At 43.6% G+C, this 24921-nt stretch overlaps 2 protein-coding genes and 1 non-coding gene across 3 annotated transcripts; all 3 read left to right on the top strand.

Moving 5' to 3' along the window:
* Window positions 1-314: 314 nt before the first annotated feature.
* Window positions 315-9544, top strand: EEF2 (eukaryotic translation elongation factor 2). Its single transcript, XM_072601786.1, has 15 exons — window positions 315-446; window positions 1229-1443; window positions 2281-2462; window positions 2586-2797; window positions 3852-4030; window positions 4220-4325; window positions 4762-4875; window positions 4968-5106; window positions 5669-5864; window positions 6575-6833; window positions 7112-7219; window positions 7495-7848; window positions 8007-8189; window positions 8307-8439; window positions 8770-9544. Exons 1-15 carry the CDS (start codon window positions 444-446, stop codon window positions 8961-8963), a joined length of 2577 nt encoding a protein of 858 aa, XP_072457887.1. The 5' UTR covers window positions 315-443; the 3' UTR covers window positions 8964-9544.
* On the top strand, window positions 4382-4447 carry LOC140502912 (small nucleolar RNA SNORD37). The gene has a single exon (XR_011966635.1). It is a non-coding gene; the product is annotated as a small nucleolar RNA SNORD37 (small nucleolar RNA).
* A 2286-nt stretch (window positions 9545-11830) lies between the features above and the next one.
* On the top strand, window positions 11831-23969 carry DAPK3 (death associated protein kinase 3). Its single transcript, XM_072601785.1, has 9 exons — window positions 11831-11979; window positions 12363-12525; window positions 14455-14815; window positions 15471-15600; window positions 15983-16031; window positions 17032-17058; window positions 17690-17842; window positions 18698-18743; window positions 19276-23969. Exons 2-9 carry the CDS (start codon window positions 12464-12466, stop codon window positions 19810-19812), a joined length of 1365 nt encoding a protein of 454 aa, XP_072457886.1. The 5' UTR covers window positions 11831-11979; window positions 12363-12463; the 3' UTR covers window positions 19813-23969.
* The last annotated feature ends 952 nt before the right edge of the window (window positions 23970-24921 follow it).

The raw sequence follows: 24921 nt of genomic DNA, 5'->3' as shown, positions 1-24921 counted from the left end.
CAAGGCACCAAGAGGCCTCAAACACGTTGTCAGTGCTCAGGGAATGTTGATCAATTTCTCCATCTGGTAGATGGATACAGTGTTTCCCCAGAACGAAGCTGATAGGGAGAAAAAGTCTCTGTGAACCTTAACGTTCTCTAGCACGGAATCATAGGGAACCGGGCACTGGCTTCTCCAAGCTGATTTAATAGACTGCCCCATTTAAATAGACGGGGTGGCAACGGCGTTAGCACTGTAAGGGTTAAAGGGACCTCTGGCGCATGTGCATTACGTCGCTTCTTCCCACCTCCCTCGCACGAGTCAGCTGACCTTGCAACCGGCGTCGGGCTATAAAAGTACGGGGCGTTGACGTCAGCGTCCTCTTCCGTCGTCGCCGCCGCCATTCTCGGCGCGACTGCCCCCAGTCGGATCGCGAGCCGGAGAATCCACCGCCATCCGCCACCATGGTGAGGGCCGCCGCCCGCTTCGGGGACCTAGGCCGTGCTCTGGCCCGTGCGGGGCGAGGGGGGCCGCTCCCGGGCCGGGAGAGCCGGCGAAGCGGGCTGGGGGAGCCCGGGGAAGGCCGATGGGGGAGAAGAGGAGGAGGAGGCCGCCTTCGCTGCCGCCATTTCGGGGAGCTGCGGCAGCCGGCGGTTCCGGGCACGCGCCCCCGCCCAGCCTCCCCTGTGGGCCTCGCCCGGGGGCGCGCGGCGCCCCCTCCCAGCCGCCCTCCATCCCGGACCTTGGGCTAGGTCCCCTCGCCTTGGCCGGGCGGGCGCTTTCAGGGGGAACGCGGTTGGATTGGAGCCGGGTGATGTGGCAGCGGCTGCGGGGGGAGGGTGGGGGAGGGGAGGCGCCGGTTCCGGGCTCGGCCCCCCGCTCCGCGCAGGCCGCGGGCGGTACTGCAGCGGGGCCGCGCCCGGAGGGGAGCCCCCCGGGGCTATTGGGGACGCGGGGGCCTCGGGCGGCCCAGGCCTTCTGCGTGACCTTGGACGTCCGTAGAGAGGAAGATTTGGTCATATGGATAAAAAGGAGGCGCCTCGGTAGTCTGGGCGAGCCCGGCGGTGGGGGCCAGGGCGTGGGGCCGGGGTACCCCGGTCTCCCTGGGCCCCCCTGCCTGCCTGGGCCCGACAGCCCGAGATCCCGTGACGCGCTCCGGACCGGACCGGACCGGACCTGGCTGGCCTTGAGCTACCCGCTGCCGCGCAGAGCCTGTCAGACCCCCCGACGGTTTTCTCTGGCTTCCTAGGTGAACTTCACGGTAGACCAGATCCGGGCCATCATGGACAAAAAGGCCAACATCAGAAACATGTCTGTCATAGCTCATGTGGATCATGGCAAGTCAACCTTGACGGATTCCCTGGTTTGCAAAGCTGGCATCATTGCTTCAGCCCGTGCTGGTGAGACCCGCTTCACTGACACGAGAAAAGATGAACAGGAACGTTGTATCACTATTAAGTCAACGTAAGTCTCCTGTAGGTGCCAGGATGTTACTTAACATGCGGATGATTCGTAGGCATGTGTCTTCCCCACTTAAAAAAAGCTTTCCTTTTCATTCGTTATCTTCCTTTATTATTATTATTTTCTCCTGCTTTACTGCTTGTATTTGTGTTCCAAGGCTTAGCACAACTACCATCTCAGCTTTTAAAATTGTATTACCTTGGTATTGGGGTTTTGGGGACTTTACAGGGATGTTCAGTGATCTGGCTCAGCAGTTTCAAGTCAAAACTTTGTGACTTGGCTGAGATCTTATTCCTTAGAGAATGATTGATTCTCAAAGTAGAGTTGGGGGGGTGTCTCTGAGACCTTTTTCAGGGGGTCTAAGGTAAAGCTTTTAAGGTGTTTTAATTTCTGATGTATTAAATATAACACATAAACAAAAGCTCTTTGAATGTTTTTTAAGAGTGTAAAGCAATTCTGAGACCAAGAAGTTTGGAAACTTCCACAAAAGAATGTAAAGCAATTAGATGACTAAGTGATCTTGTCATCAGGAGGTGGGAGGGGAAAAGGGAAAGGCATGCATTGAAATTTCTAAGGTTTAGGGGCATCACTTATCTTTCATAAAGTAATACCTTGGCCAATGACCTGGCAACTTAATGTCATCCCTTGTCAGAATTTTTGTATGTGAATGTGAAGAACCTTAAACTCCACTTAAAGAGAAAAATGTCTATTTTTAGTATGGGAAAACCTTGTGAAATACTTCTCTTGAATTTAAATTTGTGAAGATCCCTTTGCACTGACTGCATAATACTGATGGGTCCTAATTGGATTTCTTATCTTCTGGTGTTTTTTTGTCTTCAGTGCCATCTCCCTCTTCTATGAGCTGTCAGAAAATGATTTGAACTTCATCAAACAGAGCAAAGATGGTTCTGGCTTCCTTATCAACCTCATTGACTCACCTGGGCACGTTGACTTCTCATCAGAAGTAACAGCTGCACTCCGTGTTACTGATGGTGCCTTGGTTGTGGTTGACTGTGTATCTGGTAAGCTTATTTTCAACTGAGGAGGAGCAGTTGACTAGAAAGAGGGTATTTTCTATTCCAGATTACTTGGCTAGGGGTTTTACCTATCACCCTGGGCCACTAAAAATACTTTCCCTTCCTCAGGTGTGTGTGTTCAGACTGAGACTGTACTTCGCCAGGCCATTGCTGAAAGAATCAAGCCTGTCCTGATGATGAACAAGATGGACCGAGCCCTACTTGAACTGCAGCTGGAGCCAGAGGAACTTTATCAGACATTTCAGCGAATTGTAGAGAACGTGAACGTCATCATCTCCACCTATGGAGAGGGCGAGAGTGGCCCAATGGGAAACATTATGGTGAGTCTGAGGAACAGATTTCCAATGTGGTCTGGCCAGAAATTTGTGGACTAATTGTTGAAGATGATTAACCTGATAAATTCTTAAGAGCTGATTCATTTCCAGGTGACCTAGTCCTCTAGGATCTGTTAAAATACCTTAAAATTGATTGTCTCTCTTGTGACCTCATAAAGCCTCAATCTATCATAGATGAAAATTCAATTGCTAAACAAATTATTTAAGGCAACATTTTCTTCTAACATGGGAACAGTTTTGTCTAATTTTTTGGTAGAGGGTTAATATTGGGGTAATCATGAAATTCATTATTTGGGACTGATGTGGCATGAAGGTTTAAGGGCTACAGATTGAAGTCTGTGGTACAGAACTGGCAATAAAAAAACCATTCCACCTAATGCATTATAATGGGAGGATTAGGAGAGTAGGCTTATTTTGGAGGGGCAAAGTAGTGCTGATTGTTATGAACAAAGGTTCTTTTTCAAACTAACAAGACTATCTTTTCCTAGCTTTGGAATGTTTTAGTGGTATTGTGGACTAGGGTAATGTGCCCCTTACCACAGTATAATTTGCCTTTAATAACTAGTTTGGGTATGTACCTTTCTGGAATGGTCATATGGTGACTTTTAGACTAAACATTCTTTGAGCATATTTGTTGAGAATACTACAGTTTCAGATGGGTTTTTTGATCATGAATTCACTTTTAGAACCAAATCTGATTGTCATTAATTAACTCTAGAGAAATCTTGGAATTTTTTAAGAGACTTAGGAAATAGATATCCTTACAAACTTAATTCATTATGTAAATTGGAGATAAGGACATTTGAAATATATATCTTTCAGTTGATCAGAGAATGAGATGAGCTGTTAGTATGAAAGTTATTCAAGTCTGGTCATCTAAATTGTAACTAAATCTTCACTTAGATTTGTCATTTGGGAATTTACAAAGTCCTGTATGTCTCTGTATGTGTATTGAGTTCATTGAAGGTCCTGGAAATTGAGCTTAAGACTTTTATGTTTGATAGGTAGCTATCTGACCTACTTTCCTTTAATCTTTCAGATTGATCCAGTTCTTGGTACTGTTGGGTTTGGCTCTGGGCTTCATGGTTGGGCCTTTACTCTGAAGCAGTTTGCAGAGATGTATGTGGCTAAATTTGCTGCCAAAGGTGAAGGTCAGCTGGGACCAGCCGAACGGGCCAAGAAAGTAGAGGACATGATGAAAAAATTATGGGGTGACCGGTGAGTGGGCTTAGAAACAAGGTTTCTTTCATTAATCTAGAAGTGGCCCCTATTTGATCTGTGTTGCAAATAGTTATTTCTCACAGGCCTTACATAAGTTTTGAGTACAGGAAGACTTAGTATTTTAGTTTGCTACTATTCCTTTTTTCTAATAAGGTGGAATGTTTTGCTTTTATTCTTTTCATCTAGGTATTTTGATCCTGCCAATGGGAAATTTAGCAAATCTGCTACTAGCCCTGATGGAAAGAAATTGCCTAGAACTTTCTGCCAACTCATCTTAGATCCAATCTTCAAGGTAAAGGAGATAATAGTGATTTCTTAAGTATTTTTTAATTTGATTGTTACGTAGGTGTTCATGATGATGGAATATTTCTTCACTTTGACCTGATGTCTCATGAAGAAATCTGACCTCTGAGAAGCATTGTAATTGTTAATCTGTAAAGATAAGGCAAATGTGTTTTCTGTAGAAGAGTCATTAATTCCTTAAATTTTTTTGTGGGAAAATAAAAATATTACTTTGAGAAATTTGAGGAAATAATTATCTTTATATATGTAAAAGTAGGAAAACATTGTTTTTTAAACTTAATCTATGTCTTTGTGAGGCACAGACCTTGCCTAAATGTGTCATTGATACATTTTACTGTTTTTAGTCTTTAGATGAGCTTGAAACTAAGTTTTTGAACCAGTAGGCTTTCTTGTTTTGACTAAGTGAATTTGTTCTTCTGCCTTAGGTATTTGATGCAATTATGACCTTTAAGAAGGAGGAGACTGCAAAACTGATTGAAAAACTTGACATCAAATTGGACAGCGAGGATAAAGACAAAGAGGGGAAACCACTTCTGAAGGTGAGGAGCATGGGTCTATGACAGCTTTGAAACCAGGGTTTAGAAGCTTCTTGTGGTTGAAATTGCAACCTGCTTTCTTGGTTGTGTTTCAGGCTGTGATGAGACGTTGGCTGCCTGCTGGAGATGCACTTCTCCAAATGATAACCATCCACCTGCCTTCCCCTGTAACTGCTCAGAAATATCGCTGTGAACTGTTATATGAGGGTCCCCCTGATGATGAGGCTGCTATGGGTATGGTTTGGTTTTTTTTTTTTTTTTGCCACTTTTTATGGAGGGTGGAGGGCAAGGGAATTGGAATTAAATGACTTGCCCAAGGTCACACAGCTAGTAAGTGTCAAGTGTCTGAGACCTGATTTGTCCTGACTCCCTGGGGCTGGTGCTGTATTCACTGCACCACCTAGTTGCCCCCAGTATGGTGTTTGTTTTTTAAACCTAGGCACAGACAGAAATCTTGGTGGAGCTCTTTGGTCCTCAGAGCAACATTGCTATTTCCAACTATGACCTACCCTGCTAGATTGGTCATTCTTTTATCTACTTCCTGATAATCAAGTGACTTTTTTCCATTTTGCTGAACTATAAACTGAATATTATTCAGGTGTTTCCTATATGCAAGGTCCAACTTGTACAGTTACTCTAAATGACTTGACATGTAGGTTTAAGAAATGCTAACTAAACAAGATCAATTTCTGAGTAACAGCTCCAATACTGATTAAGTTTTCCCAAATTCATTTACATTATCACAGTAATAACCATGTATGAAGCCCGTTACACCTGTTGTTACTTTTCTTCTCAGGTATTAAAAGCTGTGACCCCAAAGGTCCCCTGATGATGTACATCTCTAAAATGGTGCCAACTTCAGACAAAGGCAGATTCTATGCTTTTGGCCGTGTATTTTCTGGTCTTGTTTCCACCGGTCTAAAGGTCAGAATCATGGGACCCAATTATACCCCTGGGAAGAAGGAAGATCTCTACTTGAAGCCAATTCAGAGGTCAGAAGTTTATCCTTTCTATATTCTAAGGAATAAGAAATAGAAGTGTTTGAAATTGTCTCAGTAGCCTGAAGTGAAGAATTTTTTGTGATATCACACTTGACATTGCTGGTCCCAAGTTCTTTGTTAATCACATTAAGATGTGATTAATCAGCCCACCGTGGCTGACAGAATTTTGAGCTGTTCAGTGATGAAATAAAAACTAGGATTGGAGCCACTTTGCCCACCTTAGAGCTGTATACCAAGAGTATGTTTAAATAAAGAGTAACTTGTCTAATTCTGGTTTGACTTGGATCAAACTCTTTAAGATCCAGAACCATTCTTGTGTCTTCTAAATTCTCTTTAGCTTTGTAGCCAAGCATTGGCTGCCAGGGACCAGCTTAAAAAAAAAATAGCTGCCATTTTGCTTCATGAATTACTCAGATATCCAGTCAAACAAGCTGAGAGACCTATGGGTCCTTATCTTTCCCTTCTTCCCTAGATGAGCAGTTTGACAATTTCATGTGCATAGTAGTTAGAAGATATTTTAGATCATGAGTTGGCAAACCACTGCCAATTGGTTTTTGCATTTTTAAATGCAATAAAACTTTGATAATGTAAAAACCATTTTTAACCAGGCAAGCCAGCCCCCCTTTAGATTACAATAAGATTTACTACTAGGAATGATCTTGTCTATGTCAGAAGTTCTCGACTTGACAATTTTTCTTCAGGACAATTCTGATGATGGGCCGATATGTTGAACCCATTGAAGATGTGCCTTGTGGTAACATTGTTGGTCTGGTTGGTGTGGATCAGTTCCTTGTGAAGACGGGTACCATTACTACCTTTGAGCATGCCCACAACATGAGGGTGATGAAGTTTAGTGTTAGCCCTGTGGTACGAGTAGCTGTTGAAGCCAAGAACCCAGCTGACCTGCCCAAACTAGTAGAAGGACTGAAGCGTCTGGCCAAATCTGACCCTATGGTCCAGGTAGGTTGCTTTGAAATGTTAATTTTTCTTGATTTGTCCCAAATCAACTAAAAATAAAAGGGGATTTCCTTGACTCTTAGGAAATTTCACTGTTTCTTTGCTCAATTGAAATCTTTCAGTAGCTTATCTGTATTACCTGAAGGAGACAAGGTCAGGAGGGATATATTTTCTCTTAAAACTGCTTTGGTGTCCCATCTTTCTTGCCAATTAGATTAACAAATGAGACATCTATGCTAAAATAGTTCATGTTTCTCATTATATGTTGGTTCTTTTTTTAGTGTATCATTGAGGAATCTGGAGAACATATTATTGCTGGTGCAGGGGAGTTGCATTTGGAGATCTGCCTGAAAGATCTTGAAGAAGATCATGCATGCATTCCCATCAAGGTAAGCTCCACATCTTTGTTTGGTCTTAAGAAAGCAGGGACGCAGGGATTGTGAATGTCTAACTTCTCTTCAGACTAGTTGGCATGAATGAATTTGAGCATGATGGGAACTGATGATACTTACAGTTAAACACTCTTTGTTAGATAAAAGGAATATTAAAGACTTGTCACAACTCTTATTTTGTACATCCTTAGATGCCTTGTAATTTTTTTTAATGTTAGAGTAACTTGTCTGCTTTTGTTTTAATTAACTGACTTGTATTTTTTCCTGTGCAGAAATCGGACCCTGTTGTTTCCTACCGTGAGACAGTCAGTGAGGAGTCAAATGTTCTCTGCCTTTCCAAATCTCCCAATAAGCACAACAGGCTGTACATGAAGGCCCGGCCCTTCCCTGATGGCCTGGCTGAAGATATTGACAAAGGCGAAGTTTCTGCCCGTCAGGAGCTCAAGCAAAGGGCTCGGTACCTGGCTGAGAAGTATGAGTGGGATGTGACTGAGGCCCGTAAAATCTGGTGCTTTGGCCCTGATGGAACTGGGCCCAATGTTCTCACAGATATCACCAAGGGAGTACAGTACCTTAATGAGATCAAGGACAGCGTGGTGGCTGGATTCCAGTGGGCTACCAAGGAGGTAGATAGCTTTAAAATAAATGCTGGGATATTGTATACTGGTTATTCAGCTTTAATTCTGTTAGCACTTAATTTGGGGACTGTTGAGGTTCTAAAGCAGATGAATTATACCTTGTATGTAAGGTCCATAATTACATTTTGGATTTTTTCCCCCTTTAGGGAGCACTATGTGAAGAGAATATGCGGGCAGTCCGTTTTGATGTACATGATGTGACCCTGCATGCTGATGCCATTCACCGTGGTGGTGGCCAAATCATCCCCACAGCCCGGCGCTGCCTTTATGCCTGTGTGTTGACTGCTCAGCCCCGTCTTATGGAACCTATCTATCTTGTGGAGATTCAGGTAAGAAATATGCTATGCTACTTGAGATGTCTTGGGGGAAAAAAAAGCTCTTGGTTGCTCTGACTTCATCTTCGCTACACTGTCATGTAATGTTAACTTTTTAAAAATTCCATTTAGTGTCCAGAACAAGTGGTTGGGGGCATTTATGGTGTCCTGAACAGGAAGCGAGGGCATGTGTTTGAGGAATCCCAGGTTGCTGGCACCCCCATGTTTGTTGTGAAAGCCTATCTGCCTGTCAATGAATCTTTTGGTAAGTACTTAGAGTAATAAGACCTTTCAATAAAGAAGGCATACTAACTTGTGTTTCAGACTTTAGTTCTGTGGCCTTGATCTTATTTTCTTTTCTCATTGGTGCTTGTGAAGATCAAATGAGTTTTGATGATTGTGGAAAGTAGTATACAGTGGTTTATAGACGATGTTGGTTAGGTCATTGTAACGAAAACTTACTTTAGAAAAATTTTTGGTGGGGGAGATACTTTTCAGTGTTGCAGATCGGTCATTTTTATGTTTAAGGTGATGTTGGTACTTTTCGTTTGAATTTTAAACTTTTCCCTTTCTTATCCTTTCCCTTCTCGTCTAGGCTTCACAGCTGACTTGAGGTCTAATACAGGTGGCCAAGCCTTCCCTCAATGTGTATTTGACCATTGGCAGATCCTGCCTGGAGACCCCTTTGACAACACTAGCCGCCCTTGCCAAGTTGTGGCAGAGACCCGCAAACGCAAAGGGCTGAAGGAAGGTATCCCAGCCCTGGACAACTTCCTGGACAAATTGTAAAAGCTCTTTCCAACATCAGTTCAGACTCCTGTTGGACTCTAGCATAACACCAATGCAGCAAATTGTTAAAACTGCAATGACATCTCTTTGCATATACTTAATCAGTTCATAGCAACTTGAGACTTTCAAAACACATTGATATTCAGCCTTATAGGTTTCTGTGTTGCACATGACACATTTGGGGCCCACTCGGTGCCATAACTTGAAACATTTCCACTTGATGCAACTTGAGTTGCCTGTTTCCATATTTATTCAAGTCTTCAAAGAGGTAGAAAAAGTGTCCTCTTTGCAGGGTATATTTGGCCAAGGGGGGGTGGGTTGGGATAGGTAATGTTTTTTTCATTTTTCAAAGGGAAACATAGTGCCCCCCCAAATTTCAAGAGTGCATTAAGAGGTTTTGCTTGGGTAAATGGCCTGTAGTGGATCTTCAGGAATGGTGAGGGGAATGTTAAGGAGATATTTTCTAGTTGGCCAGAAACTAGAAGGCAAGAAAATTTTGTGCAGTGTGATTGTCATCATGAACATCTACAGATGTATTAGTGCCATTGGAATAATAAATTTGATATGGTGATGAATATCAATAACAGTGTTGAAGTGATTCATTCCAGGTATGGGGTTGTCTTTTACTTCTGGGTACCACTCTTCATGTGGTTTCTCAGCAAGTTAACTTAGGATCCAGTTAATTACCAAGTGCTTTTTTCCTGCATTTAGATTTCAACAACTCATTTGGTAGTGATTTTGAACCATACAAGCTCAACATTTGGTTAATGGGCATTTATTGAAAACCTAAGTATTGGAGAAATAACTGCATTTACTGCTGGGGATTATGAATGGATTTTTTTTTTTTTTTTGGTGCTAAAGTAAAGTCCATCCTTGGCATATGTGGTTTGATTGTATTTGTGTGAAACATCCAAAATATGATCAGCCCAGGTTTGCTGTCCTCCACAGATTATATATTTTACTTCCCATGATACATTCTCCCAGAATCTTAACAGTATTTGGCTTTCCTTGCTGCAATTTGAGATTGTGGCCTGGATAAATCTGTAATACACTGGAATATGAACTGGTAGCTGAAATTGTCTTACTCTGTAAGAATGGTAGCTAGAGATCCTTGCTGTTGCATTCCTGAAGTGGTAAGGGTGTTTTGAATGTGGAGTAGCACTTAGAAAGGGGGTTCAGCCAGAAAGTTGACTTGGCTGCAAAAGAGGGAACAATTAGTTTCCCTCAGGAGAAAAAGCTAGGATCTGTAGAAGGCCTCAGCTGCTTTAGACTTAGCTCTTGGACATCGTTTTCTAAAAGAGTTTTTACTCAGCTTTCACAGGTTTGCTAAAATGCCCGTTGTACCCCATGTGTGATTTGCTTCAAGTGCATTTAACTAAATGAAAAGAATGCCTTAAAAGCCCAGTTCAGTCCTTTACATTTCAAACATTGCTAAAACTAGTACTTCAGATTTTCTTGTTAAGAGTTTGGAAGATCACAATGCAATAAGTATTTTGAGCTGTGACTAAAACTTAATTCTGGTGATATTTATACAAGCCTTTGGGTGGTGCATATACTATCGAACTACTGGGAAAGGGAAATGTGGAGGCAATTGTATGACATTCTGAGTTTGTAAACTTGATTGTACTTGACAACTTGAAATTATTTAATATGCCAGGATGAGATGAGAGTAGCTGTTGTCTGCTTGTATTATCTCCGTGATAATCTCATGGGATCCTTTCTCTACTCACATCGCCATCCTACTTACACATTCACTTTCTCACGTGGACTGCAGTAGACTGAATTTCCCTGAAATTCCTGAAGCGCACATCTGACCAAGAACTACGTGAACTCTACCCTGAACTCTAGCACCAATCAATCAACATTTCCAGCTTCAAACATTCCCTACGTTTTGTGGTCCAAATTCTGCCTAGCTGTGTGTCCCAGTTTGCCTCCGTTTCCTTTTCTGTAAAGTGAGCCGGAGAAGGAAATGGCAAACCCCTCCAGGATCTTTGCCGAGAAAGTCCCATTTGGGATGTTGAGGAGTCAGACTCGACTCAACAGAGCGACACGCTGCCGCATTAAAGGGACGTGGCTCAGTCCAACTAAACTGCACGCATGAAGTGTACACGCAGGTGTAACAGTCGTGGTGACAGCCGCAGCTGGAGCATCAGCGAGGTCCGATCTGAACTCGGGTCGTGCTGACTCCAGGCCCAGCGCTGTACCCGCTACACCACTACCGTCCAGTCTGAGGGTGCCCGCCTCTGGCCGGTCGCCATCTCCCCCACGGTCTCCGAGGGCCTTCAGCTCTGGCTCTAAACCGCTGGGTTGGGACGCCTGGGAATCTTCCCCAGTCACTTCCCCACCCTGGTCTTCATAAGGGCGAGAAACAAAGCTTTTCAAGGTCGCTTGATCTGAGTTTTCTAACTCTCCATAAAATCCTCTCAAGACAAAGCACTTAGAGAAACGCCCGCCAGCCATTACGTAGAAAAACTGCACGGGCCTGCACGGAGGAGAGAAGGAAAACAAACCCCAGCTTTTGGAGCCAAAGCCCCGGCTCCGCACTCGTAGGGAGAACTAGGAACCGGAAACTAGTCTTTCTTCCTCCGCCTCTCTAACTTGCACCGGCAAGAGCCAATCAGTTTCTTTTCCAACACGGCCTTGTCCCGCCCTTCTTCCCCTCCGCCCTCTAGGGCCAAGCAACTCAGAGACCAACAGCGGAGGCCCCTCCTCCCTCCCCTCCCCCCCGCCCGGCTCTCGTGGGCGGGGCTTTCTCGCAAAAGTTTCTCGGGCCTGGTTGGCAGGGGAGAGAGGGAAAGAGAATGACAGCGCGCTGTGGGCGGGGGAACGTCGGAGCGCGATGACGTTACCGAGACGGGACAGAGGATAGGCCAATGGGGGCCGGCGCGGTGACGACAGAGCATGTCGGAATGCTGCGGCGGCGCTGACCGGGTGCTGAGGTAAGCGCCGGGGCTGGCTGCAGTCTCGCCTTCCCTTCTTAGACCCTTGACGGGACGCCGGCGGCGCGGGGCCTGAGGTAGGAGGCGGGGGAGGCCTGCGGGCCGGGGAGGGCAGTGCGGGGACCGTTGTGTCGTTTGGGGGAGGTCCCCGCGGGGGTCACCGAGGGGCTCGGAGGAGAATGGAGGTGAGGGGGCCTCGGCGGGGCGCGGGGCCCGAAGCTGAGCCGGGCGGGCAGGCCTTGGAGGAGCAGGCCAGGCCGGGGAGGGGAGACGGGATGGGTGGAAGGCTGTCCTTGGCCCCGGGTTGTCGTGGAGCGTTTAAGGGGTGAGGGATTGAGGGGACTGTCCTGGCCGGGCGTGGGTGCCAGGGAGGGTTGGGGGGAGGGACGTACAGCATCCCCAGCCCCTCTAGCCCCACCCCGTTAGGCTCCTAACTCCTGGAAGGCTTGTCCTCCTTTAGGCCGCTCTGCCCGGTGCTGCAGCCCGTCTCTCCCAGGCCTGCTTTGTCCTCCTTGTCCTCCTGCGGCCGTTTGCGCGTCTTTTGGAGGCTGGCCTGCAGCCATGTCCACGTTCAGGCAGGAGGATGTGGAAGACCACTATGAGATGGGCGAGGAGCTGGGCAGGTAAGAGTCTAGGGCAGGGAGAGAGGGCTGATAATGGGGGAGAGCGAGCAAACATGAAAGTGGACTTCTGCTTCCTTCTCCTCATTCAGGGAGACGGGTTAACAGATGACAGGTTAATGTTACCTTTTATCCTTTGTCATAGAAAGACTAAGGAAGTTTGAAAAAAGTTGAGTTTCTTGTGCCATTGTCACCAATTCCAGCTGCTTTCATTTTTTTTTTTTGTGAGAAAAGTTTAAATCCCCTGACTCAACAAAGTAGATAATTTCCTGTAAATCTGTATACTTGGTTAGTCCTAAAGTCTCCACTCTCCCACGGAGCCTCAAACCTTATATGGTGAGTTTTGTTCAGCCATCTCTCTCCTAGTGCCGCCTATAGGCCAATCCGATGATGTCACCAGATAAAAATGTAAATAACTGAGTATTGTATGTGGGTTCGGCTGAAAAGAGTTTCTTCCCACCGCATGGGCCTCTTTGTTCCTTTAAAATCATACTCTGCTTTTGGAATTTCCTCAAGTTGAGGCATGTAGGTTAGTAGGATGAAAGTAACAAGGTAATTCTTATAATAGTAGCTCACATTAAGTAGGACTTTAAGGTTTATAAAACACCTTCCTTACAATAAATAGCCTTAGAAAGTAGGTAGTGTCTAATCTGTAATGAGAAGACTGAAACTTAGAAAAATGAAGTGACTTGCCTATGGTTACATTTTTTTAGAACTGAGATTTGAACTCAAATTACTTAATACTATGTTGCCTGATTTTTTTGGATTTCTCACGTAGCTGAGGAATATTGAGCACTTACTGTGAGCTCAACTTTGTGCTTTTTTGTTGGAGATATAGGAGGAGTGTAAGGTGTAATTCTGGACCTTGTGGCTGCTAAATACTTGCTGGCTGGCTTAATGGGGTTTGTTTTTAAAGTATAACTGGAAAGACAAACGTTAAAGGAAACAACAGAAATGAATGAGAATTTGTGTGGTACCAACTCTCAGGAAAATAGAGGAGTTTGGAGAAGGGAAAGAGAATGGTTTAGCATGATCAGGATAGACTTCTTGGAGGAGATGGGATTTTATTGAGGCCTTAAAGAATGGGTAGGTAGGCTTTGGAGAGGTAGAAGAGTGAGTGGGGCATTCCATGTGGGGGTTGAGGAAGAACCGAGGCTAAGAGTCTGGAATGAGCTTGGTGTCGTCAGTGTAGTAATGAGAAAGACTTGACTGAGTGGGTAGTTGCTGTTGGTAAGGGCAATAAAGCTGGGGTTTTTTTTTCAGGGAAGTTAGATAACAATAGATAGGTAGATCAGGGCCTGATTAAGAAATACTTTGCACTCCTGTTCTTTTATGACTTCTGCTTTATGTTTTTTTGATTTGCATAGTTTTTTTATTACCTATTTTCTTACCTGGAAGGTCATCCAACTGCGTTTCTTTCCACTTTCTGGCTATACTGCCTCATAAACACCAGTTGGGAAATTAAGGGAACAATATCCAACCCTCTATATATACTACCCAAAGGAAATCTGGTGACAGTGTATGAATGTGTTCTGAGTATGAGGACATCTGAACCTAATCCTATAGAATCATTATTTTCAGGGACCAACCCAAAATTGGCTTATTCAAGCCCTTTTCCCATAGCTGAGTTATGCTATCATAGGCCTATCTTAGTTCTGGCAGCTGCTGTTTTCATTCTTTCCTAGAGTTAGTAGCCTTCCACACCTTATTGGAGATTGTATCTCTGGAAGAATCCCAGCTATCTGCAGGTGTCTTGGGTGCTTTGTCCATTGTTGTGGGAGAAACATTTATGGAGTCTGAACACAAGTCTTCTCACCTGAGACATCTAGGAGGAATAAAGAAGGCTACCTCTGCTTTTCTAAGAGCTTTTCTCTTTTCTCTCTTTCCCTTCATATTTTCCCTTATCTTGCATCTTCCCTGAACTCTGTACAGTGGGCAGTTTGCAATTGTGCGGAAATGCCGTCAGAAGAGTAATGGGATGGAGTATGCAGCCAAGTTCATCAAGAAGAGGCGATTGTCATCGAGTCGTCGGGGGGTGAGCCGGGAGGAGATAGAGAGGGAGGTGGACATTCTTCGGGAGATCCAGCACCCTAACATCATTACCCTCCATGACATCTTTGAGAACAAGACAGATGTAGTGCTGATCTTGGAGCTGGTTTCTGGGGGTGAGCTCTTTGATTTCTTGGCTGAGAAGGAGTCTCTAACTGAGGAAGAGGCGACCCAGTTTCTTAAGCAGATCCTTGATGGTGTCCATTATCTGCACTCCAAGCGGATTGCCCACTTTGACTTAAAGGTGAGCCCTGCTTTCCTGCCTTACCTTTCCTTGGACTTTTAAAGGGATAGAGAACAGCCTTCTCTGGCCATTCTGTTCTTTCTTGAACTTGGTGTAAAGAAGGCCTTGGTTTGAATACTGCCTCTGCACGTAGAAGCTGTGTGACTCTGGGTAAGTCACTTAACCTCTCAGCCTCAGTTTCCTCATTTGTAAGAGGAATGGGTTGAACTCGATGGCCCCTAAGGTCTAAACACTTAAGTCTGTAATCATATGATCCTCTTGTTTCTGGCCCTGAGAATTCTGGCCAGTTCTAGAAATGATGCTTTGCCCAGTATTCTTGCTTCTTCAGCCCCTTCCTTGTTTCCTTTTATGGAGAGGAGTTAATTTGAGTATTTAAGCCCCTATTTGTTGTTCCATTTTTCTGCTTTTCTTTCATCTTGGGCTTTGGGCCTTTCTAGTTTGTTGCTTTTTGTAAAACTGTTCAAATGCAGTTTTTTCTTTTCTGCAACAGCTGCCATTCAGTTCTTGGTCTGTTCTGGGAGGGTTAGATGGCTTTCTAACATAAGCTCATGATTTTTTTTCTAATTTGGAGCATATTTGACAATAATTGTTGCACTAGATTTATCCTTAAACCCTACAAAGGATTTAAACCCTGATTTTCTTCCCTTTCTTACAGCCAGAGAACATCATGCTTCTGGATAAGAATGTGCCCAACCCTCGAATCAAGCTAATTGATTTTGGCATTGCCCACAAAATTGAGGCAGGGAATGAATTCAAGAACATCTTTGGAACCCCGGAGTTCGTAGGTAAGTGGCCATACTATGTAGTAGAGGTGATAGGGTCCTGAGTTCTGGGAAGAGGACTATGTTGAACATTTAAGGACTCCCAGTTGAATAAGTTGCTTTTTCTGGCAAAGGGAGAGGCTAAGAATGCTGGCTGCAGCATCTCTTACAACCCAAGTATGCCTGGCTTTCCTTACCACAAAGCCTTCTGGATTGCAACCACCTATTTCTCTGTTTGTCACGTTATCCTCTCTTTTGGGCATATAGAAACTCAAGTGCCCAAATTGTGTCTTGTTAGGTCAGTGCCCAAACTGACTTAACATTGTTTCATGTTAGGATATTTATACTAGAGTTGATCTTTTACAAAGTAGGACTGATCCAACTTCTCTTCCTATCTCTCCTAAAGCTCCTGAGATTGTGAACTATGAGCCCCTGGGTCTGGAGGCAGATATGTGGTGAGTGAGAGGAGGTGATGTGTTAGGCTCCCCTGATAACCTTCAGTTCCCCAGCAGTTTGGCTAGGATTCAGTTTCCCAATGGAAAAATATCTGAAATTATTGTTTCTCTTAGTATGACAGGTGAGGCAGCTTTTTTTTAATATAGTGTCTCTCATTCCTTTTTACACACATCTCTTAAAGGAATGGGAATGATCAGACCAGTCCCTACCTCTAACAGCCTTATGAGGCTCAAGGCTAAGGCAGGGAAACAGATTGACTTGTTCCTATGACTTCTTCCCTCACTTGAAACATTAAAACCCAGTGGTAGGGATGGGATGTAGGTCTGCCATTGATCTTTTGCTCTCTTCTCCCTCCTTCTTCCTTTCTCCAGCTAGTCTCCCTGATTTAATGCATCATGTTTCCTAGAAGGAGCCTATATTTAGTCCACTATACAGGGAGCTGTCTTTTGGCCATCTCAGTCTGGGACTAGAGACTGGTGAATGCTTCATGGCATTACCTGGCTTCTTGAGCTCTGCTTTGGTCCTCAGAGTATGGAGATGATTTTTAGGCAAACTGGTACATGAACCTACAGTATTAGCAATCAAGAGCCATCATGGAGTTGATATGATCCAATTTCCTCACTTTACAAGGAGGGAAAATTAAGGTCCAAGGAGGGGAAGGTTTTTGGCCAAGTGTATAAGGGCATACTTGCCTATGTCTCCTAGTCTCTGAAATCCTAGGAATTCTAGTGAGGTTTATCAACCTTATATCCTTGCCATCTTCCAAAAGTCTCCTTTCTGTAGTCTTCTCTGCTTTTAAACTTTTGCCTTGATCATGGCAAGTCCAGAGTGGGGTTGCCACTCTTTGTATCCAGAAATGCTCTGGATAGAGCTGTGTTGAAGAAAAAGCATAGGCTTTGCCCCTTCTGTGGGCCTCATTATTTCTTCTTAGTAACTCACTGGAGTTATAGAATAACGTTCCATAGTGACCCTATTCCTTTCTTCTCTTTCCTTTCTCAGGAGCATTGGAGTGATCACATACATTCTGTGAGTATTTTCATGTTTAATTCTTCTTGCAAATGTCTCTGGTTAGGAGAGGATATCAATGGCATGTCAATTCATTCTCCAACAAGCAATTTTTGAGCATATAGAAAATGTTTTGCCCTGTAATTGATGTTGTGGTGGATAGCAAAAGAGTAGTTGTGTTTCTTGTCCTCAGATGGGGAAGGTCCTTGTGATGCTCATTCTGATTGTCCTTGTGTTGCATGGCTGGCGCACATGGGGCTCTATGGTTGGTACTACGAATGCCAGAAGGCTCAGTAGTTTCCTGACTTTTCACAGGAGGGTGAAGCATACTTCCCTCACTTATAAAATGGGGTAAACCAAGTGGTTGTTAGTTATTGGAGGACTGAGGAGATAGGTCTTGGGTGATGACCTTGTGCTTTCTAGAATTGGCAACGCAGGGCTGTACTTGGAAAAGTGCTGTTTAAACCCAGACTGGTTATTTGTCCTGCTAAGTAAAAGAACAAGGACTTTGTCCTTCTCATGTTTTTGGCTCCCGTGACTTCTGGAATTTGTTTACCTGATGCAGGCATTGGGGTACCTTGACTCTTGGGCTGGTGTGGGCTCAGAGGTTTGATGAGCCCTCTTTGATGAGATCTATGTATATTTTTTCTAGTTTGAGTGGAGCATCACCATTCTTGGGTGAAACCAAGCAGGAGACTCTCACCAACATTTCAGCTGTGAACTATGACTTTGATGAAGAGTACTTCAGTAATACCAGTGAGCTGGCTAAGGACTTCATCCGTCGGCTGCTTGTCAAAGACCCCAAGTATGAGGTTCTGGGGGCCTTGGGAGGCGGTAGGACTATAACTGAATGGTATCTATGGTGTGGGAAGAATTTGCTTCGGTAGTAAGAAGGCTTGGATTGGAATCCTACCACTGCTGCTCACTAATATTTAACTTTGACAAAGTCATTTATGTTCTTGGGACTTGCTTATTGGTTAATGGGGGCTTTGAATGGATATCCCTTCCAACTCTGGACTAGAGGTGGTGGGTCATGAATGAGTCTAATTTCTCCTTTTGTTTCTTCCATTTAATTAAATCTTTAGTCAATGAAATGATGTATAAAAACTAACAAATTTGAGAATTCAGCTACACATGAGGGATGGGATATTCAGTTTTGAACATATATATATACAGAATAGAGCTATTAGATATTATTTCTCTCCTCCCCACTTCTGTCATTTTGGTTCCTGCTTTGTCCCTTGAACTATTCCCATTATTGGCCTAAGGGAATAATGGATGTTATTTACTATTTTCAAGCCAATGAGAATTTCAGGCACAGAATTAAAAAAACCAAACAAACCATAACTTGATAATGAACATCAGAGCCAAATGCTTATCCCAAAAAGCAGGTACAGCCATTCACCCATCATTTTGATGTTTAAATCTGATGTCGACAAATTGCTCCTTCTTTCAAACTGTTGACTTGAAATATCACTCTCCCTCCTGTCCTGGCCAGGTGCTTCAACTAATCTTTCTGTGACTTAGTTTTTCTGTTTGTCAAGTAGGAATAATACATATCACACTTACATAACATGGGTTGAGGTTGGAATCAGATTGTGTTTGAAAAGTGTTTTGAAAGTATAAAGTGCTATATAAACATATGATGGTATTATTCCAGGAAAAGGATGACCATTGAGCAGAGCCTGGAGCACTCATGGATTAAGGTGAGTAGAGTTTAGCCCACTCTGCCCTTGGGTTCCCAGGGCATTGAGCTCATAGTTTGGAGGAGCATTTTCATGGACTAACTTAGTGGTTTCAGTCAAAACTGAACTTGACTTTTTGAGTTGTCTCAGTCTAGCTTTGTTCATAGGATGAGAATGGTGTCTTCCCATTGCAGGGTATTTTGGGGATTCTATACCTGTAGTCTGCTGAGGGGCAGCCATTGGGCAGGGTCAGTGGATAAGAGAGACTGATCATGTCCAAGGAACGCTGTTTGTCTTGTAGCTTCTTGGAGAGGAACTTGGGGAAATCCTGAAGTCCTGCTTCTTCGCTACACAGCCCTAGTAGGCTTACTTGAAGACTTTTTTTCCTGGATAGTTTTCCCCTCACATTCAACTCATACTGAAAGAATTTCACAGCATTCTTCCCTCAGTACCTGATCTTGTCATTAGTATAGAGCATTCCCTAGCCCTCTTTGCAGGTCACTTTGCCCTAAAGAAGTCCTTGTATACCCAACTACTCTCTTACCCCATGCAGGTGATTAAGAGGAGGAATGTGCGGAATGAGGACAGTGGCAAGAAGCCAGAGCGTCGGCGACTGAAGACAACCCGTCTCAAGGAATACACTATCAAATCCCACTCAAGTATGCCCCCGAACAACACATACATCAACTTTGAACGCTTTTCTAAGGTTCTAGAGGAGGTGGCAGCAGCTGAAGAGGGCCTGCGGGAGCTGGGGCGAAGCAAGAAACTGTTCCGTGAGGACATCGAGGTCCTGACTTCTATCTACGAGGAGAAGGAGGCCTGGTATAAAGAGGAGAATGAGAGCATTGGCCAGGACCTGAGACTGCTTCGCCAGGAGCTGCACAAGACAGAGGCACTGAAAAGGCAGGCCCAAGAAGAGGCTAAGGGAGCTCTGCTGGGGGCTAATGGGCTGAAGCGCCGGTTTAGCCGCCTGGAGAACCGCTTTGAGGCCCTGGCTAAGCAGGTGGCATCAGAGATGAGGTTTGTTCAGGACCTGGTCTATGCCATGGAGCAAGAGAAACTGCAGGATGGGGACTGCAGTGTGCGTTAGTGGTTCTCCAGGCTGGTGGAGAGGTGTGCCAGCAGAGGGGGCAGAGTCAGATTAGATGTCCAACAGCCCTCTGAGGAAGAGGGAAACTGACTGATAATGTGGATGAAGATAGAGGATCTGGAAATGGCTGCTCTCCTATGTCCTTACCTCTCTAAGGGCCCTCTTGCAAAGAGCACAGACAATGCTGGCATTCCTTTTATTTACCCTCCCTAAGAGGCTCTGATTTTTTCTGAATCAGGGACAGGAGGCAGGGATTGGCCAAAATGGAATGTCAGCATGAAATAAGAATGTACTGAGCAATAACAATTTCTGCAACACTGCTGCTTACCCTGGCTTAGTCACAGTTTGGATTGGGTGCATTTGAAAGACACCAACTTCCTTTTCTGCCTCAGGACTGAAGAAGTTTCCCATAATTCATGCAACTGAGGGACATCCTAGACTTGAGGGTCACTGCTGTTGTCACCACTACCCCCTCGCCTGGTAAAGCAGAAAAAGTACAAATGTTTCTTATGCCACTGGGCTGTCTAGCTGATTGTCTTCTGCAGGAGCCTCACCCTGGTGGACTCTGTCACCAGCCCCTGAATGGAGAACAACATGAACAGTGCCTGTTAAATGCACCTGGAGAAATTCTGAACAGGGTCCTCATATCTTGAACTGACCTTTTTTGAAAAGATTCCATTGTTAGCTGAGACTTGCAGCGGCACAGGCTACTTGTAGGGAGAAGCCATAATGAGAAGTGAAACTACATGAGAATGAAACAGGACACCCTCCCAAAGTTAGACACAGCTGGAATATATATGTATTTTTAAAAATATTCTAGCCTCTTCTGTGTAAATGCACTGAGAGAAAATTTTGCTCCTGTGTAAAGTGTCAGTTGATATTAAACACAGACCATTTAAACTGTCCCAGCATTGAACAATGGACCAGGCCCAGTGGCCCTGGCACCCTCCTTACTCCCAGTACCTCCTGGTCATTGGCCTACTGTTTAGGCCCATTTGTTACCCTGTATATGGGTGAAAAGACATGCCAACAGTTCATCTATTCCCAAACATTTTTCTTCGGTTTATGGCCATGGCTACAGCAAAGCCCAGTACTATCTGTGACAGTGTTTCAGACTCATTTATTACCCAGAGTTTTTAGAGAAGAGCTGGACTGGTTCTTTATTTTTATCTCTCAGGCCAGTCTGCCCACTTTTATTGCCTTTTCCCCTTGCTGCTGGCAATTCTATTGCACAGGGTGTCCCAAAAGTCTTAGTGCAGTTTAAATCTGTTTGGGCTTAAACACTGCTCTAAGGCTTCTGGGACACCGTGTATTTTTTGAAGCCAGACTGCTAGAAATCCTTTAGGCCATTTTCAGTTGCACCCAGGCAAGCTCCTTGAGGGCAAGGACAGTGTTTTATTTTTCAGGATTGTTTTTTTTCAATCTGCAATTACACTTGCTCTACCTACCTCAGAATTGTTGGGGGAAAAGTGCTTTGTAATATGAGTTATTATCTTGCTTTCCTCCACAGCACCTAGTACATAGTACCTTATACTTGATTATTGACTCTTTTTTGAATGCTGAGTCAAGCTTTTTGGGTTTGGAGACTTGCCCCTTCTTTGAGCTCCTAGATGAGCAGTTAATTGTAGGATTGAGCAAATTCAACCGAAATCACATTTAAGAACCTACTCTATGTAGAGTCTACTAAATGCTGAGAGAGAAAAATAAAATTATGTGGTTCCTGCCCTTATGGAACTTACAATCTTGTAGGTCCTATTTTAGGTTTAAAACCAGGAGTCATTTGATCCATTGGGGTCAAACTCAAATAGAAATGGGGTTACCAAACCATAAATAAGGTTCTCTTAGGGCTGCAGATTGACTTAGAAAACAACACATTCACATTATCTGTGTTCTATTGTATTTTTATTTATTTTGTTAAATATTTCCCAATGATATTTTAATGTGGTTCAGGCCTGAGTATTGCAGGCTACAGTGTGGTTGGGGCTTCTGTTTGACACCTCTGATCTGCTGTAGCTTCAGAAACGAGTCCAGAAAAGTTGTGACAGGTCCAGAGGGGAAGGGAAAGGATGTTCTAAAAGGTGTGAGTTGTTCATGGGATCCTGAATGTAGAGCTAGAAGGGACCTTGGGGGTTGTTTACTCCAACCTTCTCATTTTTCACATGAAGAAACAAGACTTAAATAATGTAGGGAGTCCTTCAGGGTAACTTGATGCATCTCTGACTGTCCAGGTCAAACAGAGCCCCAGGTAGTCTTTACAGATAATGTCAAGTATTGGTCGAATCTGCAGTGGTGCTTAACAGTGCCCTCAGAGCCTGGGACTACTGGGGAAAAGACACTTACAAAGTCATGCCCTCAAGGAGCAGTTTACTTAATCCAAGGGTCCCTTTATGGAGCTGGCTATGAGGAGAATTCACTTTTTCCTATGGGTTTTCATATAGAATTGGAGAGATGTTTCCCTATAGATTGAATCAAATACTTTTTTTGTGAATAATGAGTTCGTATTGTGGTCAGACTCATGACATGGGTGTTTCTCATTCTAGCATCTCTTATTTCACTTCTTCCTATCAGCCTTGTCTCAGATCATGCTAATTCAGTGTCTGGGGATCTCAATTCTGGTCTTCTTGGAACTTAGTCTTGTTCTTCTTTTGGGTGGGGTAATTTAGGTTATGTTATAGGCAATACTCTCATACTTAGCCACCGGATTCTGCCTTCTGACAAATTCTATCTACTGGCCTGAAAAGAAACCAAATCAAGTTTGAGGTGGTAGGTTTTGTAAAATGAATTAGTGCTCAACATTACCTAATTCTTTAAGTTTGGAAATCTGTAAAAAATAGTTGACCCAACATAAAAGATACCTGTACAGTCTTTTCTTAGCCTAGAGAGTGAGTGATTGGGCATGCTTTTAGGAAACTGAGGTTAGGGATGGGCTTTTCCCAACTATAGAAATAAACTAGGAGTTTCTCATTTTTGACCTCTCCTAGTGAAATTTTCCTCTCTTTTCATATTTACATACATACCACTTTTTGGAGCTCTAAGATATTGAAAAGTCTATCCCGTGGAGAAAAATGAGTAAACACTTTCCTTTACCCTCCCTGGGTCTCTTGAACGGAGATTGAAGGAACTGGGGCACTGACAAATCTGAGATTTGGCTTCCTCCAGGATAAACTGTTGAGGGACAAGGGAACGTGAAATACCTTCTGTTGTAGGAGTGGAGGAAGAAAGTTGGAGCCATCTCAGGCAGTCATCTCAGATCATTGGTACCCCAAAGACTGATGCACAAGGTCTGAGATATGGGTGGTACTACACACCACGACTGTTGGAGTGTGTAGTATGATGGTGTGAAGTGTCAGAAACATCCTCTCCCTTGGGATTACATTTGTGGGGGAAGAAGGGAGTTTCTCTGTTTAGCTGTTTATAGAGGGACAGAGGGACCCAAGAATCATAATAGTGATGGTGAAGGAACCTCCCTCATTCATTTAAAACTTTATTAAGGCGTTAATATATGTCAGGCATTCTGCTAGGTGCTGGGGACATAAAGACAAAAATGAATTCATTCTTGCCCTCCAGGAGCTTCCATTTTACCCAGAAGAGACAAGTGGTCTCATGGTGTCTAAAGCTTCCTGGAGAGCATGGGGGCAGGGAATCTGGTTCTAGGGGAGGGGGCTCCACACCCCCCACCTCCTTGGTGCATGGCTCCTGCCTGGTCAAGACTTAATGCCTCCTACGCTCTCCCTATGCTTTGTTAGTCCCACAGATATATGTAACCTGGAATTCTATAGAGTTCCCTAGTCTATAGCTATTGTATATGCATGTTCCTGAGTGCCTGTAATGCACATGCATATGCAATATGTCACAAACTGAAAGGATATACAACTTCTATATTTCTTGGACCCCTGGGCTGTACTCTTGTTCATTCTCTGGATTGTAGGGAGAAAGCCCAATCCTTAAGGCCTAGGCAGGTTTAATTTTTTAAAAATTGTTTATTTTTTAATATTTATATTTTTATTTTGAGTTCTAAATTCCCTCCCTAGCCTTTTCCCCTCCCATTGAAAAGGGGAGGAATATGATACCTATTATATGTGTGAAGTCATGTAAAACATTTCTGTATTAGCCATGTTACCAAAAAAATAAAGTGAAAAAATATGATTTAATCTATACTCTTGAGTTCATTTGTTCTCTCTCTGGAGGAGGGTAGCATTTTTCCTCATGATTCCTCTGGGATTGTGGGTCATTATATTGATCAGAGTAAGTCTTTCACAGTTGATTATTGTTAACAATGCTGTATTGTGTACAATGGTCTTCTGGTTCTGCTTGCTTTATTTTGCATCATTTCATATAAATTCCCAGGATTTTCTGAAACCATCCCATTCCTCATTTTCTGTATCACAATAGTATTCTATCCCAATCATATACCACAGCCTGTTAAGCCATTTCCTAATGCATGGGCATCTCCTCATTTTCAATTCTTTGCCACCAGAACAAGAGCTGCTATAAATATTTTTGTACATATAGTTCCTTTTCCTTTGATCTTTTTGGGATACAGACCTAGTAGTGGTATTTCTGAGTCCATAGGTAGGCACAGTTTTTTTTTTTCTCCAAATTTATTATTTTATTTGTTTTCAATTTTCAACAATCTCAACAATGAATTCCAAATTTTCTCCCCCTCCCTTCTCACTCCCTCCCCAAGACGACATGCAATCTTATATGGGTTCTATCAAACACATTTTCACATTAGTCATTTTGCATAGAAGAATTAAAATGAATGGGAGAAACCATGAGAAAAACAAAACAAAACAAAGAAAAAAATAGTCTTTCATTCTGTGTTGTGGCTCCATAGTTCTTTCTCTGAATGTGGATGGCATTTTGCCTCATGAGTCCTTACATTGCTGTGAAGGGCTACATCTATCAAAACAGTCCTTGCCAGTGTGGCTGTTACTGTGTATAATGTCCTGGTTCTGCTCACTTCACTCAGCGTCGGTTCATATAAGTCTTTCCAGGTTTTTCTGAAGTCTGCCTCTTCATCATTTCTTATAGTACAATAGTATTCCATTACATTCATATACCACAACTTGTTCAGTCATTCCCCAATTGATGGGCATCCCCTTGATT

The sequence above is a fragment of the Notamacropus eugenii genome, chromosome 4, assembly GCF_028372415.1.
Source record: "Notamacropus eugenii isolate mMacEug1 chromosome 4, mMacEug1.pri_v2, whole genome shotgun sequence".
Taxonomy (NCBI): domain Eukaryota; kingdom Metazoa; phylum Chordata; class Mammalia; order Diprotodontia; family Macropodidae; genus Notamacropus; species Notamacropus eugenii.
Note: the sequence above shows the minus strand (reverse complement) of the source record. Positions and strands in the feature narration are given on the sequence as shown.